This window comes from Rhinoderma darwinii, chromosome 11 (genome assembly GCF_050947455.1).
Source record: "Rhinoderma darwinii isolate aRhiDar2 chromosome 11, aRhiDar2.hap1, whole genome shotgun sequence".
In the NCBI taxonomy this organism is placed as follows: domain Eukaryota; kingdom Metazoa; phylum Chordata; class Amphibia; order Anura; family Rhinodermatidae; genus Rhinoderma; species Rhinoderma darwinii.
In genome coordinates this window covers 99,858,819-99,878,573 of record NC_134697.1, presented here as the reverse complement: position 1 = coordinate 99,878,573, position 19,755 = coordinate 99,858,819, and the positions used below count along the sequence as shown (strand labels likewise).

The 19,755-nt window shown below is 44.7% G+C and overlaps 2 protein-coding genes and 1 long non-coding RNA gene across 4 annotated transcripts in view; 2 read left to right on the top strand and 1 right to left on the bottom strand.

Moving 5' to 3' along the window:
* AIP (AHR interacting HSP90 co-chaperone) overlaps nt 1-16,915 on the top strand; it is a 22,139-nt gene extending 5,224 nt beyond the window's left edge. Inside the window, exons 2-6 of the mRNA XM_075842251.1 lie at nt 11,133-11,312; nt 12,895-13,083; nt 13,717-13,893; nt 15,049-15,190; nt 16,009-16,915. Of these exons, the coding sequence (XP_075698366.1) occupies nt 11,133-11,312; nt 12,895-13,083; nt 13,717-13,893; nt 15,049-15,190; nt 16,009-16,211 (891 nt within the window). The 3' untranslated portion in view covers nt 16,212-16,915. The remainder of the gene's footprint in view (nt 1-11,132; nt 11,313-12,894; nt 13,084-13,716; nt 13,894-15,048; nt 15,191-16,008) is intronic.
* CDK2AP2 (cyclin dependent kinase 2 associated protein 2) lies at nt 16,425-19,558 on the bottom strand. Of its 2 annotated transcripts, none has more exons than XM_075842276.1 (4): nt 19,493-19,558; nt 18,773-18,873; nt 16,649-16,784; nt 16,425-16,572 (listed from the first exon to the last, which is right to left on the bottom strand). In XM_075842276.1, exons 2-4 carry the CDS (start codon nt 18,785-18,787, stop codon nt 16,505-16,507), a joined length of 219 nt encoding a protein of 72 aa, XP_075698391.1. In that variant the 5' UTR covers nt 18,788-18,873; nt 19,493-19,558; the 3' UTR covers nt 16,425-16,504. The 2 variants fall into 2 exon arrangements, with proteins under 2 accessions (XP_075698391.1, XP_075698390.1); XM_075842275.1 differs by lacking the exon at nt 19,493-19,558 and adding an exon at nt 19,231-19,486.
* The window catches only part of LOC142663546 (uncharacterized), a 57,538-nt gene continuing 57,021 nt past the window's right edge, over nt 19,239-19,755 (top strand). The window contains exon 1 of the long non-coding RNA XR_012851104.1: nt 19,239-19,755. This is a non-coding gene — a long non-coding RNA (uncharacterized LOC142663546).

The following is a 19,755-nucleotide window of genomic DNA, read 5'->3' as shown; positions in this document are numbered from 1 at the left end:
ATACATTATATGCAGGACACTTATATACATTATATGCGGGACACTTATATACATTATATGCGGGACACTTCTATACATTATATGCGGGACACTTCTATACATTATATGCGGGACACTTATATACATTATATGCAGGACACTTCTATACATTATATGCGGGACACTTATATACATTATATGCGGGACACTTATATACATTACATGCGGGACACTTATATACATTATATGTGGGACACTTATATACATTATATGCGGGACACTTATATACATTATATGCGGGACACTTATATACATTATATGCGGGACACTTATATACATTATATGCGGGACACTTATATACATTACATGCCGGACACTTATATACATTATATGCGGGACACTTATATACATTATATGCGGGACACTTATATACATTATATGCGGGACACTTATATACATTATATGCGGGACACTTATATACATTATATGCGGGACACTTATATACATTATATGCAGGACACTTATATACATTACATGCGGGACACTTATATACATTATATGCGGGACACTTATATACATTATATGTGGGACACTTATATACATTATATGCGGGACACTTATATACATTATATGTGGGACACTTATATACATTACATGTGGGACACTTATATACATTATATGCGGGACACTTATATACATTATATGCGGGACACTTATATACATTATATGCGGGACACTTATATACATTATATGCGGGACACTTATATACATTATATGCGGGACACTTATATACATTATATGCGGACACTTATATACATTATATGCGGGACACTTATATACATTATATGCGGGACACTTCTATACATTATATGCGGGACACTTCTATACATTATATGCGGGACACTTCTATACATTATATGCGGGGCACTTCTATACATTATATGCGGGGCACTTATATACATTATATGCGGGACACTTCTATACGTTATATGCGGGACACTTCTATACGTTATATGCGGGACACTTCTATACGTTATATGCGGGACACTTCTATACGTTATATGCGGGACACTTATATACGTTATATGCGGGACACTTATATACATTATATGCGGGACACTTATATACATTATATGCGGGACACTTATATACATTATATGCGGGACACTTATATACATTATATGCGGGACACTTATATACATTACATGCGGGACACTTATATACATTATATGCGGGACACTTATATACATGATATGCGGGACACTTATATACATGATATGCGGGACACTTATATACATTATATGCGGGACACTTATATACATTATACGCGGGACACTTATATACATTATATGCGGGACACTTATATACACTTATATACGGGACACTTATATACATTATATGCGGGACACTTATATACATTATATGCAGGACACTTATATACATTATATGCAGGACACTTATAGACATTATATGCGGGGCACTTATATACACTTATATACAGGACACTTATATACATTATATGCGGGACACTTATATACACTTATATACAGGACACTTATATACATTATATGCAGGACACTTATATACATTATATGCAGGACACTTATATACATTATATGCGGGACACTTATATACATTATATGCGGGACACTTATATACATTATATGCGGGACACTTATATACATTATATGCGGGACACTTATATACATTATATGCAGGACACTTATATACATTATATGCGGGGCACTTATATACACTTATATACAGGACACTTATATACATTATATGCGGGGCACTTATATACACTTATATACAGGACACTTATATACATTATATGCGGGACACTTATATACACTTATATACGGGACACTTATATACATTATATGCGGGACACTTATATACATTATATGCAGGACACTTATATACATTATATGCAGGACACTTATATACATTATATGCAGGACACTTATATACATTATATGCGGGGCACTTATATACAGGACACTTATATACATTATATGCGGGACACTTATATACATTATATGCAGGACACTTATATACATTATATGCAGGACACTTCTATACATTATATGCAGGACACTTATATACATTATATGCAGAACACTTATATACATTATATGCGGGACACTTATATACATTATATGCGGGACACTTATATACATTATATGCGGGACACTTATATACATTATATGCGGGGCACTTATATACAGGACACTTATATACATTATATGCGGGACACTTATATACATTATATGCAGGACACTTATATACATTATATGCAGGACACTTATATACATTATATGCGGGACACTTATATACATTATATGCAGGACACTTATATACATTATATGCAGGACACTTATATACATTATATGCGGGGCACTTATATACAGGACACTTATATACATTATATGCGGGACACTTATATACATTATATGCAGGACACTTATATACATTATATGCAGGACACTTATATACATTATATGCAGAACACTTATATACATTATATGCGGGACACTTATATACATTATATGCGGGACACTTATATACATTATATGCGGGACACTTATATACATTATATGCAGGACACTTCTATACATTATATGCAGGACACTTCTATACATTATATGCAGAACACTTATATACATTATATGCGGGACACTTATATACATTATATGCGGGACACTTATATACATTATATGCGGGACACTTATATACATTATATGCGGGACACTTATATACATTATATGCGGGGCACTTATATACAGGACACTTATATACATTATATGCGGGACACTTATATACATTATATGCAGGACACTTATATACATTATATGCAGGACACTTATATACATTATATGCGGGACACTTATATACATTATATGCAGGACACTTATATACATTATATGCAGGACACTTATATACATTATATGCGGGGCACTTATATACAGGACACTTATATACATTATATGCGGGACACTTATATACATTATATGCAGGACACTTATATACATTATATGCAGGACACTTCTATACATTATATGCAGGACACTTATATACATTATATGCAGGACACTTATATACATTATATGCAGGACACTTATATACATTATATGCGGGGCACTTATATACAGGACACTTATATACATTATATGCGGGACACTTATATACATTATATGCAGGACACTTATATACATTATATGCAGGACACTTCTATACATTATATGCAGGACACTTATATACATTATATGCAGAACACTTATATACATTATATGCGGGACACTTATATACATTATATGCGGGACACTTATATACATTATATGCGGGGCACTTATATACAGGACACTTATATACATTATATGCGGGACACTTATATACATTATATGCGGGACACTTATATACATTATATGCGGGACACTTATATACATTATATGCGGGACACTTATATACATTATATGCAGGACACTTATATACATTATATGCGGGACACTTATATACATTATATGCGGGACACTTATATACATTATATGCGGGACACTTATATACATTATATGCGGGACACTTCTATACATTATATGCGGGACACTTCTATACATTATATGCAGGACACTTATATACATTATATGCGGGACACTTATATACATTATATGCGGGACACTTATATACATTATATGCAGGACACTTATATACATTATATGCGGGACACTTATATACATTATATGCGGGACACTTATATACATTATATGCGGGACACTTATATACATTATATGCGGGACACTTATATACATTATATGCGGGACACTTATATACATTATATGCGGGACACTTATATACATTATATGCGGAACACTTATATACATTATATGCGGGACACTTATATACATTATATGCGGGACACTTATATACATTATATGCGGGACACTTATATACATTATATGCGGGACACTTATATACATTATATGCGGGACACTTATATACATTATATGCGGGACACTTATATACATTATATGCGGGGCACTTATATACAGGACACTTATATACATTATATGCGGGACACTTATATACATTATATGCGGGACACTTATATACATTATATGCGGGACACTTATATACATTATATGCGGGACACTTATATACATTATATGCGGGACACTTATATACATTATATGCGGGACACTTATATACATTATATGCGGGACACTTATATACATTATATGCGGGGCACTTATATACAGGACACTTATATACATTATATGCGGGACACTTCTATACATTATATGCGGGACACTTCTATACATTATATGCGGGACACTTCTATACATTATATGCGGGACACTTCTATATATTATATGCGGGACACTTATATACATTATATGCGGGACACTTATATACATTATATGCGGGACACTTATATACATTATATGCGGGGCACTTATATACATTATATGCGGGACACTTCTATACATTATATGCGGGACACTTCTATACATTATATGCGGGACACTTCTATACATTATATGCGGGACACTTCTATACATTATATGCGGGACACTTCTATACATTATATGCGGGACACTTCTATACATTATATGCGGGACACTTCTATACATTATATGCGGGACACTTCTATACATTATATGCGGGACACTTCTATACATTATATGCGGGACACTTCTATACATTATATGCGGGACACTTCTATACATTATATGCGGGACACTTCTATACATTATATGCGGGACACTTCTATACATTATATGCGGGACACTTCTATACATTATATGCGGGACACTTCTATACATTATATGCGGGACACTTCTATACATTATATGCGGGACACTTCTATACATTATATGCGGGACACTTCTATACATTATATGCGGGACACTTCTATACATTATATGCGGGACACTTCTATACATTATATGCGGGACACTTCTATACATTATATGCGGGACACTTCTATACATTATATGCGGGACACTTATATACCTTATATGCGGGACACTTATATACATTACATGCGGGACACTTATATACATTATATGCGGGACACTTATATACATTATATGCGGGACACTTCTATACATTATATGCGGGACACTTCTATACATTATATGCGGGACACTTCTATACATTATATGCGGGACACTTCTATACATTATATGCGGGACACTTCTATACATTATATGCGGGACACTTCTATACATTATATGCGGGACACTTATATACGGGACACTTATATACATTATATGCGGGACACTTATATACATTATATGCGGGACACTTATATACATTATATGCGGGACACTTATATACATTATATGCGGGGCACTTATATACATTATATGCGGGGCACTTATATACAGGACACTTATATACATTATATGCGGGACACTTATATACATTATATGCAGGACACTTATATACATTATATGCAGGACACTTATATACATTATATGCAGGACACTTATATACATTATATGCAGGACACTTATATACATTATATGCGGGGCACTTATATACAGGACACTTATATACATTATATGCGGGACACTTATATACATTATATGCAGGACACTTATATACATTATATGCAGGACACTTATATACATTATATGCAGGACACTTATATACATTATATGCAGGACACTTATATACATTATATGCAGGACACTTATATACATTATATGCAGGACACTTATATACATTATATGCGGGACACTTATATACACTTATATACAGGACACTTATATACATTATATGCGGGACACTTATATACATTATATGCAGGACACTTATATACATTATATGCAGGACACTTATATACATTATATGCAGGACACTTATATACATTATATGCGGGGCACTTATATACAGGACACTTATATACATTATATGCGGGACACTTATATACATTATATGCAGGACACTTATATACATTATATGCAGGACACTTCTATACATTATATGCAGGACACTTATATACATTATATGCAGAACACTTATATACATTATATGCGGGACACTTATATACATTATATGCGGGACACTTATATACATTATATGCGGGACACTTATATACATTATATGCGGGGCACTTATATACAGGACACTTATATACATTATATGCGGGACACTTATATACATTATATGCAGGACACTTATATACATTATATGCAGGACACTTATATACATTATATGCGGGACACTTATATACATTATATGCAGGACACTTATATACATTATATGCAGGACACTTATATACATTATATGCGGGGCACTTATATACAGGACACTTATATACATTATATGCGGGACACTTATATACATTATATGCAGGACACTTATATACATTATATGCAGGACACTTCTATACATTATATGCAGGACACTTCTATACATTATATGCGGGACACTTATATACATTATATGCGGGACACTTATATACATTATATGCGGGACACTTATATACATTATATGCGGGGCACTTATATACAGGACACTTATATACATTATATGCGGGACACTTATATACATTATATGCGGGACACTTATATACATTATATGCGGGACACTTATATACATTATATGCGGGACACTTATATACATTATATGCGGGACACTTCTATACATTATATGCGGGACACTTCTATACATTATATGCGGGACACTTATATACATTATATGCGGGACACTTATATACATTATATGCGGGACACTTATATACATTATATGCGGGACACTTATATACATTATATGCGGGACACTTATATACATTATATGCGGGACACTTATATACATTATATGCGGGACACTTATATACATTATATGCGGGACACTTATATACATTATATGCGGGACACTTATATACATTATATGCGGGACACTTATATACATTATATGCGGGACACTTATATACATTATATGCGGGACACTTATATACATTATATGCGGGACACTTATATACATTATATGCGGGACACTTATATACATTATATGCGGGACACTTCTATACATTATATGCGGGACACTTCTATACATTATATGCGGGACACTTCTATACATTATATGCGGGACACTTCTATACATTATATGCGGGACACTTCTATACATTATATGCGGGACACTTCTATATATTATATGCGGGACACTTCTATACATTATATGCGGGACACTTATATACATTATATGCGGGACACTTATATACATTATATGCGGGGCACTTATATACATTATATGCGGGACACTTCTATACATTATATGCGGGACACTTCTATACATTATATGCGGGACACTTCTATACATTATATGCGGGACACTTCTATACATTATATGCGGGACACTTCTATACATTATATGCGGGACACTTCTATACATTATATGCGGGACACTTCTATACATTATATGCGGGACACTTCTATACATTATATGCGGGACACTTCTATACATTATATGCGGGACACTTCTATACATTATATGCGGGACACTTCTATACATTATATGCGGGACACTTCTATACATTATATGCGGGACACTTCTATACATTATATGCGGGACACTTCTATACATTATATGCGGGACACTTCTATACATTATATGCGGGACACTTCTATACATTATATGCGGGACACTTCTATACATTATATGCGGGACACTTCTATACATTATATGCGGGACACTTCTATACATTATATGCGGGACACTTATATACATTATATGCGGGACACTTATATACATTATATGCGGGACACTTATATACATTATATGCGGGACACTTATATACATTATATGCGGGACACTTATATACATTATATGCGGGACACTTATATACATTATATGCGGGACACTTATATACATTATATACGGGACACTTATATACATTATATGCGGGACACTTATATACATTATATGCGGGACACTTATATACATTATATGCGGGACACTTATATACATTATATGCGGGGCACTTATATACATTATATGCGGGACACTTATATACATTATATGCGGGACACTTATATACATTATATGCGGGGCACTTATATACATTATATGCGGGGCACTTCTTTCAGACTTAATTTGAGCCGTTCTTCATTGAACTCGATGAAGCACAGCTCAAAATTTACGGCTGTCAGAGAGGCCTCGGAAAATGCGAGGAGGAGCAATTACGTCTGAAACGAGGCAGCTGTTTTCTCCTGAAAACAGTCTGTCTTTTCAGATGTAAATGCCTGCTATCGTGTGCACATACCCTTAAAGCTCCCCCTCCAGCCATGACATGGTCCTCGGATCCCTGTGCCTGGTCCCTGCATGGGCAGTTTGTGTGGCAGCCGGATGGATTAGGCTTGGGCTACATGGCGACTTTGACACCGGGCGCGTGGGCAAAGATGGCTGTGCCGCCCGGCATCGCAGGCAACAAAAGTCAATGTGGCTGCGACCTGACAGTCCCAAGAAATCCTAACTTGCTGCATTGCTTTGGGATGTTGCGTTGCGGCACCTGCAGGTCAGTACCGGCGATGCAGTCAGGGCGACACCGCCATCTTTGTGCCGAAGTCGCCGCATAGCCCCAGCCGTACCGTGTGGGGGGTGTTTTTTGTCAGCTGCGCGGCCCTAGTGTATCCCCTGAAGGCAGTCCTGATGTGACCCGGTTCTTGTTGGGACTGGACAGTCACTACTACAGTCGACGGCTGCTGGTGCCCGGACCAACTCTACAGCCGATCCACGAGACTTGGCATTCTGCCTTTACACTGGGCTCGGCCCTCTCTCTCTCCATCGTCGTAAGCGAAGACGCGTGCAGCACTGACAGCAGCGAATACCCAGAGTAACCGCCGTGTACAGCACTGACAGCAGCGAATATCCAGAGTTAACCGGCTTGTGCAGCAGTAGACGGGCTGGGCGTGACTCGGTGCTGGTCTCCGGCGCCATGATGACTGTAGAACATCCCACATTTGCTGGAGGGTGCGTGATGGGGGATCTATAGAGCGAACAAGACGATCGAGGTCCCACAGATGATCAATTGGGTTGAAGTCTGGTGAATTAGGGGTCGGGGATGTACTTGGAGGTCTTGGTCATTCTCTTCCAGCCACTGTTGGACATTTCTAGCCGTGTGACGAGTTCCATTGTCTCGCTGGAAGATTCCACCTGCCCCAGAGAAGACAATCAGCATGTAGGGGGAAGCGTGACTCATCGGAGAAGACAACCCTTTACCAATCATCGGGGGTCCAATACTGCCATGCACATTGAAGCCTTTTTTTCCGCTGTCCCTTTGTTACATAGGAGCAGTGACCATCCGTCGGTTTCGGAGCCCCATACGCAGTAGGTTCGCGGAACTGTTGTATTAGACCCCCGTCTGTTCGCCCCCTGGTTGATTTTTACGGTGAGCTGCTCCACTGTAGCGTGTCGATCGGCCCTCGCGCACCTTCTCAGCCGACGTTCGTATCAATGGCGCCATTTGTCCACTCACGATACACTGTCACCACAGCAGCACGCAAACCGTTCACAAACTGCAGTGTGAGACATACCGCCGCCCTGGCCCGAAATCCGATAATCACCCCTTATTACAACTCTGATCGCCTTTTACCCATATCAACAACGAGTGATATGTGATCAGACAGCCGACCGCACCCCTTATATACCCACCAGCCCCCCCACACATCACTGCATGCCGCTGACGTGGAAAGTAGGAGGCGCAAATAATAATGGAACTCCACTGTGTATATTTACCCCTTAACGACAAGTGACTGATATATCTGTTGCTCTGATCGGGTGGGTACTGCCAGTGTACCCGATCAGCGGCAGGAGCATGGCTGTTATACACCGCCTGGCTCCTGCCGGAATCAAAGCGCGCTCCAATTCCGGAAGTTTAACCCATTAGATGCCTCTGTCAATAGCAACATCTAATGTGTTTGACAGAGGGAGGGAGCTCCCTCTGTCACCCCTTCAGCGCCCCCGCAAAGAAATCATGGGGCGCCGTTGAGTTTCCATGGCAGCCGGGGGCCTAACAAAGCACCTGCCTATTAGGCCATGTCAGAGGCGCGTCCCAATAGATTGCCTGTCCGTTTTAGACTATACTAAGTATACCAAAGCATTCTATGAGCGGTCAGCAGATCACATGGTGAAGTCATCGAGTGGGACGAAAAAAAAAGTAAAACTGTTACATAAAGTTTATGAAAAAAAAACACTTTTTCCCAAAAAGGGGTTTTATTTAGTAAAAGTGTAAAAAACAAAAAACTCATACCCATATATGGTATCCCCGAGATCGGAACGACTCAAACAATAAAGTGAACACATTAATTAAACCACCGGGTAACCGGTGTCCAAAAAAAACACCAAAAAGAACGGCAAAATTATTATTTTTTTTCCCATTCCCAGCATAAAAAAATAAATAAAAGTTAATCAATAAGTCCCATGTTTCCCCTGAATACGACCAATGAAAACGACACCTCGTCCCGCAAAAATCACGCCCACAAACGGCCATCGATGGAAAAATAAAAAAAAGTTACGGCTATTGGAATGCAACAGTGGAAAAAACAAAAAATAATCCTCTCATTCACGCGCAGACAGGCCTGGTCATGAAGGGGTTAATGATACATCTATGTTTAACCCCTTCCCTCCACAGAAATTTTTTGGTTTTGCCTTCTCATATTCTAAAAGCCATAACTTTTTTTTTTTTTTTATATCAGTCGATGGAGCGGTGCGAGGACTTGTAGTTTTTATTAATAAAATTTTTGGGTACATACGACTTTTTAATCACTAATCTGGGGGGGGGGGGGTGACAAAAATACCGCGATCCTGGACCTTTTATTACGGCGTTCATCATGCGGGATAAATAACGTTATATTGTAATGGGACCGTCACGGAAGCCGACATACAAATTGTTACTTTTAATCATTTTTGAAAATTACTTTAGGGAAAAAGGCTGTTTTGTTTTTTTTTACTTTTATTTTTTGTGGACTATTAGTAAAAACTTTAACAAATTTTTCCTTTTTATTACAATTTTTGTTTTTTGCTATTTTTTTACATTTCCACCAGGGGACTTAATCAAGCATTCGTTGGTACAATACTTGCGATGCTTCCGACCCCTGGATCTGGGTAACTGGTGGTCATATGCCCTGTCTTTGTGTTTCCCGCAGGCCACGTTCCACTATCGTACCTTACTGTGTGACGAGGAGCGCACGCTGCTCGACGACAGTTCTACCAGAGAGAAGCCCATGGAATTGATTATTGGGAAGAAGTTTAAGCTGCCGGTGTGGGAGAGCATCATCCGGAGCATGAAAGAAGGCGAGGTGGCAGAGTTCCTGTGCGACACTCCGGTATGTGTATACCTTCTACAGGGGGGACCCCTGTAGATAGCGACGCACACTGCCCCCCTTGTAGATAGCGACACATACACACCGTCCCCCTGTAGATAGCGACGCACACGCACACTGCCCCCTTGTAGATAACGACACACACACATACACACTGTCCCCCTTTAGATAGCCACACATACGCTGCCCCACCCTGTAGATAGCGACACACACAGTGCCCCCCTTTAGGTAGCGACACACACACACTGCCCCCCTGTGGATAGCGACACACGCACACACTGCCCCCCTGTGGATGGCGACACACGCACACACTGCCCCCCTGTGGATGGCGACACACGCACACACTGCCCCCCTGTGGATGGCGACACACGCACACACTGCCCCCCTGTGGATGGCGACACACGCACACACTGCCCCCCTGTGGATGGCGACACACGCACACACTGCCCCCCTGTGGATGGCGACACACGCACACACTGCCCCCCTGTGGATGGCGACACACGCACACACTGCCCCCCTGTGGATGGCGACACACGCACACACTGCCCCCCTGTGGATGGCGACACACGCACACACTGCCCCCCTGTGGATGGCGACACACGCACACACTGCCCCCCTGTGGATGGCGACACACGCACACACTGCCCCCCTGTGGATGGCGACACACGCACACACTGCCCCCCTGTGGATGGCGACACACGCACACACTGCCCCCCTGTGGATGGCGACACACGCACACACTGCCCCCCTGTGGATGGCGACACACGCACACACTGCCCCCCTGTGGATGGCGACACACGCACACACTGCCCCCCTGTGGATGGCGACACACGCACACACTGCCCCCCTGTGGATGGCGACACACGCACACACTGCCCCCCTGTGGATGGCGACACACGCACACACTGCCCCCCTGTGGATGGCGACACACGCACACACTGCCCCCCTGTGGATGGCGACACGCACACATACACACTGTCCCCCTTTAGATAGCCACACATACGCTGCCCCACCCTGTAGATAGCGACACACACAGTGCCCCCCTGTGGATGGCGACACACACAGTGCCCCCCTGTGGATGGCGACACACACACACTGCCCCCCTGTGGATGGCGACACACGCACACACTGCCCCCCTGTGGATGGCGACACACGCACACACTGCCCCCCTGTGGATGGCGACACACGCACACACTGCCCCCCTGTGGATGGCGACACGCACACACTGCCCCCCTGTGGATGGCGACACGCACACACTGCCCCCTTGTGGATGGCTACACGCACACACTGCCCCCCTGTAGTCTCCAGTAATGCTGGTCTGGTCTCTTCTGACTTGCTGCTGCAGTGGAATGACGTCATCGCTCCGCCCGCTTCACAAGAAATGGCGGGGGACAGAAACTGTCCGTTGTATCTTCGTTCTAAGGATGCGGATAAAATTGTGTCCAATTGTATGTGAGGGGATGACCAGGCCTGGATCGCCAATAATAATCCCCCCCTGTGTGCACCCCGGCTAACGTATCATCCTGTATATACTGGTGATGTTATAGTGATATAAAAGACTGACTTCTCCCAAACACTTTTCCAGCATGTCATTGAGTATCCTCAAGTTTCGCGCAGTTTGCGCAGGATTGCGGCAGGAGAAGACCCTCGTGACGGCCAAAGACATTGCTGTGGAGGAATTGCTCAGCTTCACGACCATTCACTCGGTTATGAAGACCTTGATGCTCTGCAGAAGGACCCTCAACCCCTGATATTTGTCATCACTCTTGTGAAGGTAATGCCCGAGGAGGGATCTCGGTTGAATAACTGTAGGTGCCACATGTTGACGTGTTTTTCATGGTAACAAAATGACGCTATTTGTGTAGGGAAGCCACGGACATATAGATGTTTATGGTAAGAAATCTTCCCCTTCTCTCACCTCAGGCGGCAAACGCTGCCAGAGGTTACAAAGGAAACTTTACACCCTTATAATCTTATCAGGTGTTCCCTAGCAATGCCGACATCACGACAACGGATTCAACATCCCAGTGGGATCGAGGACACTGGGAGTCCCTGCCATAAGTTGTGGGACGTATACGTTACATGTACGGTGTGACGGACGCCTAATAGTGACGTCAGCGGTTCTTTACAGGATCCCTAGTAGGGAATAGAGCGCTCTACTACGCTATTCCATACAGGCCACATGCACACGAGGCGAGTTACAGGCAGATTTTACCGATGCAAATCCGGAACACAGTACCAGCAAAGTTAATGGTTGTACGGTTTTGCCGTTACTGCGCGGCCATTGGTCACCATCAGTTTGCGGTGTTTCGATCAGGTTTGGATGCCGCTAGTTGCGTTTCCTCGCACATCTGCTCCCGGTGTGTCGCGGTGGTCACTGTCCCCTTACTTGATGATCTTGTTCCAGGTGGAGGACGCAGGTTCATACAGACAAGATGCATGGGCAATGTCCGATGAAGAGAAACTGGGCGCTGTGCCACTTCTCCACCAGGAAGGAAACCAGTTGTATAAGGAGGGGAAGATCCCAGAAGCTGCTTCCAAATACTATGAGGCTATTGCTTGTCTAAAGTCATTACAAATGAAGGTATGTTATAGAGGAACTCGTCTCCTTTCTGCTTTGGGATGAGGTCATTCTAAAGCCGTGTTCACACAGAGGATTTTTCACATTGAAAAATTTGTTGTGGACTTGGCCAAGATTCTGAGGCTGAATGGGATTTCTGCCGCTATTTCGCACAAAGATTGGCCCCGTTCAATGTTTTCAATTCCAAAATTTTACTGTATAGGTGTTCTATCAGACCGTTATCTCTAGAACGGGCCCCCCGAAACAGCGTTGTACCGCGAGCTATGCGGTCTGCAAAACTTCCGACCACCTCATCAGGAAGTGCCGGGAAGCAGTGGGAGCTGATAAACGTGGATATGTGGTTTAGGGTCTGTTCACACGCCGAACCATAAACATCTGAAAAGACAGAGCTCCTGATCTTCAGCCGTTTTTTACGGCCGTTCTTGGAGCGGTTTTTCTATTGAGTGAATGAAAAAACGGCTCCAGAAGTGACCTGCAGTGCTTTTTATGAGGCATTGGTTTTTTTACATGGCCTTTTTTTTAAAAACAGCCACATGTGAGCCCACCCTTGCTATCCAGCGCGCCACGTGTGAGCCCACCCTTGCTATCCAGCGCGCCACGTGTGAGCCCACCCTTGCTATCCAGCGCGCCACGTGTGAGCCCACCCTTGCTATCCAGCGCGCCACGTGTGAGCCCACCCTTGCTATCCAGCGCGCCACGTGTGAGCCCACCCTTGCTATCCAGCGCGCCACGTGTGAGCCCACCCTTGCTATCCAGCGCGCCACGTGTGAGCCCACCCTTGCTATCCAGCGCGCCACGTGTGAGCCCACCCTTGCTATCCAGCGCGCCACGTGTGAGCCCACCCTTGCTATCCAGCGCGCCACGTGTGAGCCCACCCTTGCTATCCAGCGCGCCACGTGTGAGCCCACCCTTGCTATCCAGCGCGCCACGTGTGAGCCCACCCTTGCTATCCAGCGATAGCTGCAGTGCGGAGGATACACGGAGCGGACTGCAGCGGTCACGTCATAGGTGAAATCAATCAGTACCACTACAAAGAGTCTCTGTAGTCCCGGACCCAGTTCTGAGCAGTCAGACCATAGGGCCAGGTTCACACGAGTTTTTGGAAGGGCTATGATTCATGCACTGCCCTATTGACTGGTTACCGCTGTGTCGTCTTAGGAGCAGCCGGGGTCTCCCGATTGGATTGTTCTGGACACAAAGATCACTCCTTTACTCCTGAACTTCTGTCAGTGCAAATTGTTGGAGGGTGAATATTACCCAGTGCTGGAGCACTGCTCCTCCATACTCAACAAGTATTCAGGTATGTAGACCACTAATCATTCGCTGCTGTGGGGGTCCTGAGTGAGGTGGCCGCCTCACAGGTATAGGCCCCAGTCACATCACGATATTGCCCTAGGTCCATCTTGTTAGTCGTAAAGCTCCCGACATACACAAACCGGACGCAGACCACAAGAATTTCCTTTCGGCCTCCGTCGGGCTGGTGTGTATCGGTAGACCTTTCTTTTTGAAGGACGGAATAACGTAGTAGATTCCATCCTGAGGATCCCATGGAAAGTGTATACCACATGGTATACATCTCTAATATGGGAGCCTATGGGTGACTGATGCTGCTGTATGGTATCCGTCACAGGTAAATATCCATATATAACCAGTGCCATCAGGAGCAGTGCTGGAGTCCCTGGGCATAGCACGAGCTCACGACCTACCCGGGGTCTCTGGCGCTAGGAAATCTACTGAAGTCACTGTCCACATATAACCAGTGACGTCAGGGGCTCCCGCAGCGCCACCAGATGTTCTGCCTCATGACGTTACGGATCACATATGGACAGTGACTTCAGTCTTCCCAGGTGACATATCCAGCTGTATACCATACAGTGTGATACGTTTGGTTGGAGGTATACGTCGGGAGTATTCCTGAAGCCTCGCACGGAAGGCCAAAACGTGATGTGAATGGAGCCTTGGCTTCAAACCTTGTACAACGACCACTGCTGGAAAACTGGTCCTGTCCTGCAAGTCTGACGCTCTGCCCTCGGGATTCAGGTTTCTAATGTAAGACCAGTTTATTTTCTGTCACGTGTAGATTTCCCGCTCTACAGTCGTCTTTGTGTTCTGCTCTAGATAACGTAAAGGCCTTGTTCAAGCGAGGACGAGCACACGCTGCCGTTTGGAACGCATCGGAGGCGGAACAAGACTTCTCACGGGCTGTTGAACTGGACCCGTCCCTCGCACCTCTGGTTGCAAAAGAGTTGAAGACACTTGAGGAACGTATGAATGAAAAAGATCGAGAGGATAAAGCCAGGTTTCGGGGTATATTCAAATGACTGCCGGCCGCGGCTCCCCCATATCTAGGTCAATGCTCCGTTTTGAACATGTGACTCGCACAATACGGCCCTCGAGCCATTCGTAACCATGTCTGAAGTGGATATGATTGTACGTGTAGAGCGGCGTTACGGCTGCCACCTCAGATCGGAGGGAAGAGGTCATTATACCGCGATACCACGACTGCTCCTCCCCCTCCTATTAGACACGCCTCATTCTGTCAACAAGAGTAACTTTATTTGCTTATATATATAAAAAGTGGAAAGTGTTTTATCAAAGTGCAGTCGGTGGACGGTCACGTACGTGCGTTGCGTTCTGTTTCGGCGAGACATTCTCTCACGAGAGCCCTGGCATGAATGATACCTGCAGCGATAGAAGACTCGGATCAGTTACAGCGTCACCCGCTGGTTTTATTATCCACCATACTTTTCATGCTCACCTCTTTTTAATCTCTCCATTGCACTTTTGCTCCCAGCGTAAGTCGGTCTGATCTCTCTCCCCATCTCCTCGATGACGGACAGCAGATCGCTGTAGGTCCCCTGGGACACCGCCTGTGACACGGCCGGCTTCACTCCCTGATAATAGAGACCTTTTATTTTTACATTCCTCCAGGTCATCGTGTTCACACATCCATATTTTATATTGTTTGTATATTTATATCACCGCATGCAAATCTGTGTACTCAATAAATGAAATGTTCCATGTACAGGCTGTAATATTTATAGGAACAAAGGGCCCCCCGCCATCACGTGTCCGCGCACGGCTGTATGTGAAGGGGTTAATCTTCTCTCTGGCACTTATACAGCCTGAGAAATGTATTCAGACCAGAGCAATGGATGCCTGTGATGCCGTTAGTTCAGGGCATTGCGCCCGGCATATGCGGACACGACCAAGAGAATGAAGAGCCGGCATCTGGGTGGAGCGAACCTGCTCCGGTTCTCTGAAATGTGTGGAGTGTTACACCCCAGTCCATGTCCCCCTGAGAGACGTGCACCAATCAGCTAGACATCGGGGCTCGTCTGCTCCTCCACAAGGAGCAATGATCGGTTGTGTATGGGGACCAGTGATTGTCACACATGTCGGCAGCGCGTCTCCGGTGTACACCGGATTGGCCGTGTGAAAGGCCTTGAGCAGATCTTTACAGATCTCTATGGGGGAATCTGCGGCCCGGGGTTTCATACGTCAGTACTAATAGGAAAAAAAACAAAAACTGAGGTAACTCCGACACTTACTCAGAAGTGAAAGCCGTGACAAATTGTGAAGCAACGACTGGGGGATTACACCATGTAAAAACACTCGTGCTCCCTCGTGACTACATGAGCTGCTCGTATAGGGTCCTGACCCGGTCCCTTGTACCTCATCAGTGCTGCATCACTTACAACTGCCTGGAGCCCCTCGTTACATTGTATCAGTAGCGCTGCAGTGACAAGGAAGCGGTGAGTAGAATCGGGGGCGAGCCTAGGCCTGTACCTCGCTCCACCCCACCGTCTGGCTGCTGGAGACTTCCACTATCATTTACGCCAGTTTTCTGCTGGGTTCACACGAGCTTGTTACATCTGTAATGGACGGAACGTATTTCGGCCGCAAGTCCCGGACCGAACGCACTGCATCATAGTTATATCCGACGCTAGGAGTCCCTGCCTCTCCGTGGAACTACTGTCCCGTACTGAAAACACGATTACTGTACGGGACAGTGGTCCTGCAGCGAGGCAGGGACTCCCAGCGTGGTACATAACTATGATGCTCGGAGCCCGGCTCCCTGCAGTGTGTTCGGGACTTGCGGATAAAACACATTCCGTCCATTACAGATGTAATGACCTCGTGTGAATCCAGCCTAACATTTTTTGCACCCCCTCCCACTAAAGCGGTGTAAAAATGCTGAGTCACAACTTGTAGCGCAAATTGTGACTTTCCGGCCCTTTATCTGCGTGTAGAAACCGGTGTGATTATTAGATCTCTCAAGCGGGACAATGACGTTCTAGAAACCTCCATACAAGATGCGCCTCGTCCTGCGGGGATGAAGGTGTCAGGAGGGTGGTAGAAAGTAGTTGTCACCACAAAGTAACGAGCTGCGTCCCACGCTCAGCCGTCTCTCCCCTTCTCAGATACTCGGTCCCCCGTGGACAGATCCCACAGATACGATCAACCCCCCCCCATGTGCCATAAACCGTCTCTGGTCCGCGTACCCCTCTAACCAAACATAACGGACACGGATTTATCACTCCTCGGTTTATGGCCCTCGACAGACACCCGGTAAGACGGAGTTCACACGTTGCCGATTAGGTCTGGAATTTCAATGCAAAAGGGTGAGCCGAGCGCGCCTATCCCCTCCCCCACGCTGCAGGCCGTACAGGGGCCACGTACAAATACCCATGAACCCAACGAGGCAGATTTATCCAGCCTGCGCCCCATCCATCGTCTCTGTACATTATAATACATTCGTCGCGCCGCTACGGCACAAAGTGACGAGGACAAAAGTTGCATTTTAGTTACAACTTCAGTCTCTTGGGCCAGAAAATTGATTAACCCCCTGTAGTTTGGGCGTCATGGCGCCGCTTCTCACCTGAATGAAGCCCATAGATGGCGGTCCAAAGTCACTGAAGATGGGCCGGAAAGGGACGACCGAAACGGCTCCCGACGGAGACGACACCGCGGCTCCCGGCACTGCAAACCACATCAGATGAGGGGATGAGATGGTTATGGCGGCGCACAACTATCAGCTCTAAGCATTACAAGCCCACCACAGCCGCACACACTGACAGGGCCGCATTCACACATGTAGATGGAGAGAGATTTGTGACAAAAAGGTAAAACAGGATTAATACAGCAGCAAAGACAGGGCCAACCTTCACTTATACACCGCCAGGTCCCCATGACTGCTCTCCCTGGCACGACAGCCCCATTCATCCCGAATATACAAGTGAAGGTTCACCAAAGACAAACGTTTCATTTTATTTACGAACGTTGCTATGGAGCAAGTCGACCATAGCAACACACAGACACGACTGACGGGGTGGTTACCAGGGGTGACGGGGGTGCCCGGGGCGCTGCTGCTTCCTGATGGCGCCGGAGCGATGGGTTTATAAGACATGCTTCCCGGTGACTGGCAGCTGGCGCGGGCTCCGGCGCTGATTGGCTGCTCACAGGATATGGCGTCTCGTTTCCCGGGTGCCAGCCCCCCCGAGTCCTCGTACAAGTCCGCGCAGCCCTCCCGACCTTCTCTGTATCCCGGTCCAGATGATAATGGCGCCGGACCGCTCTCAGCCCCCTCACCTCAACTTACCCGGCTCCAATAGCCCCTACGCATCCTGACGTCATGACGTGACAAGCCACGCCCCCTTACGCGGCCCGCTGCTGCCACTAACCCCGCCCCTATTCACTAGGCGGGAACATGACGTCACGTCTATTGTACCGTGCGGCCGTGCTCCGTCCCCTCATGATAAAACAACATGGCTGCTTTCTCCTGGAGGATTGCCGCCATGTTTCTCTAATTCTGCGCATACCCTACAACGTGGGGCTCCAGTTTTATGTAAAACAAACAAATAA

Coding starts and splice junctions, on each gene's coding strand:
- CDK2AP2 (XM_075842275.1), bottom strand. CDS start 19,300: ATGTCTTATAAACCCATCGCTCCGGCGCCATCAGGAAGCAGCAGCGCC. Junction 18,874..19,230: donor GGGCACCCCCGTCACCCCTG/GTAACCACCCCG, acceptor TGTGGTTTGCAG/TGCCGGGAGCCGCGGTGTCG. Junction 16,785..18,772: donor CATCTATGGGCTTCATTCAG/GTGAGAAGCGGC, acceptor CTCTATTATCAG/GGAGTGAAGCCGGCCGTGTC.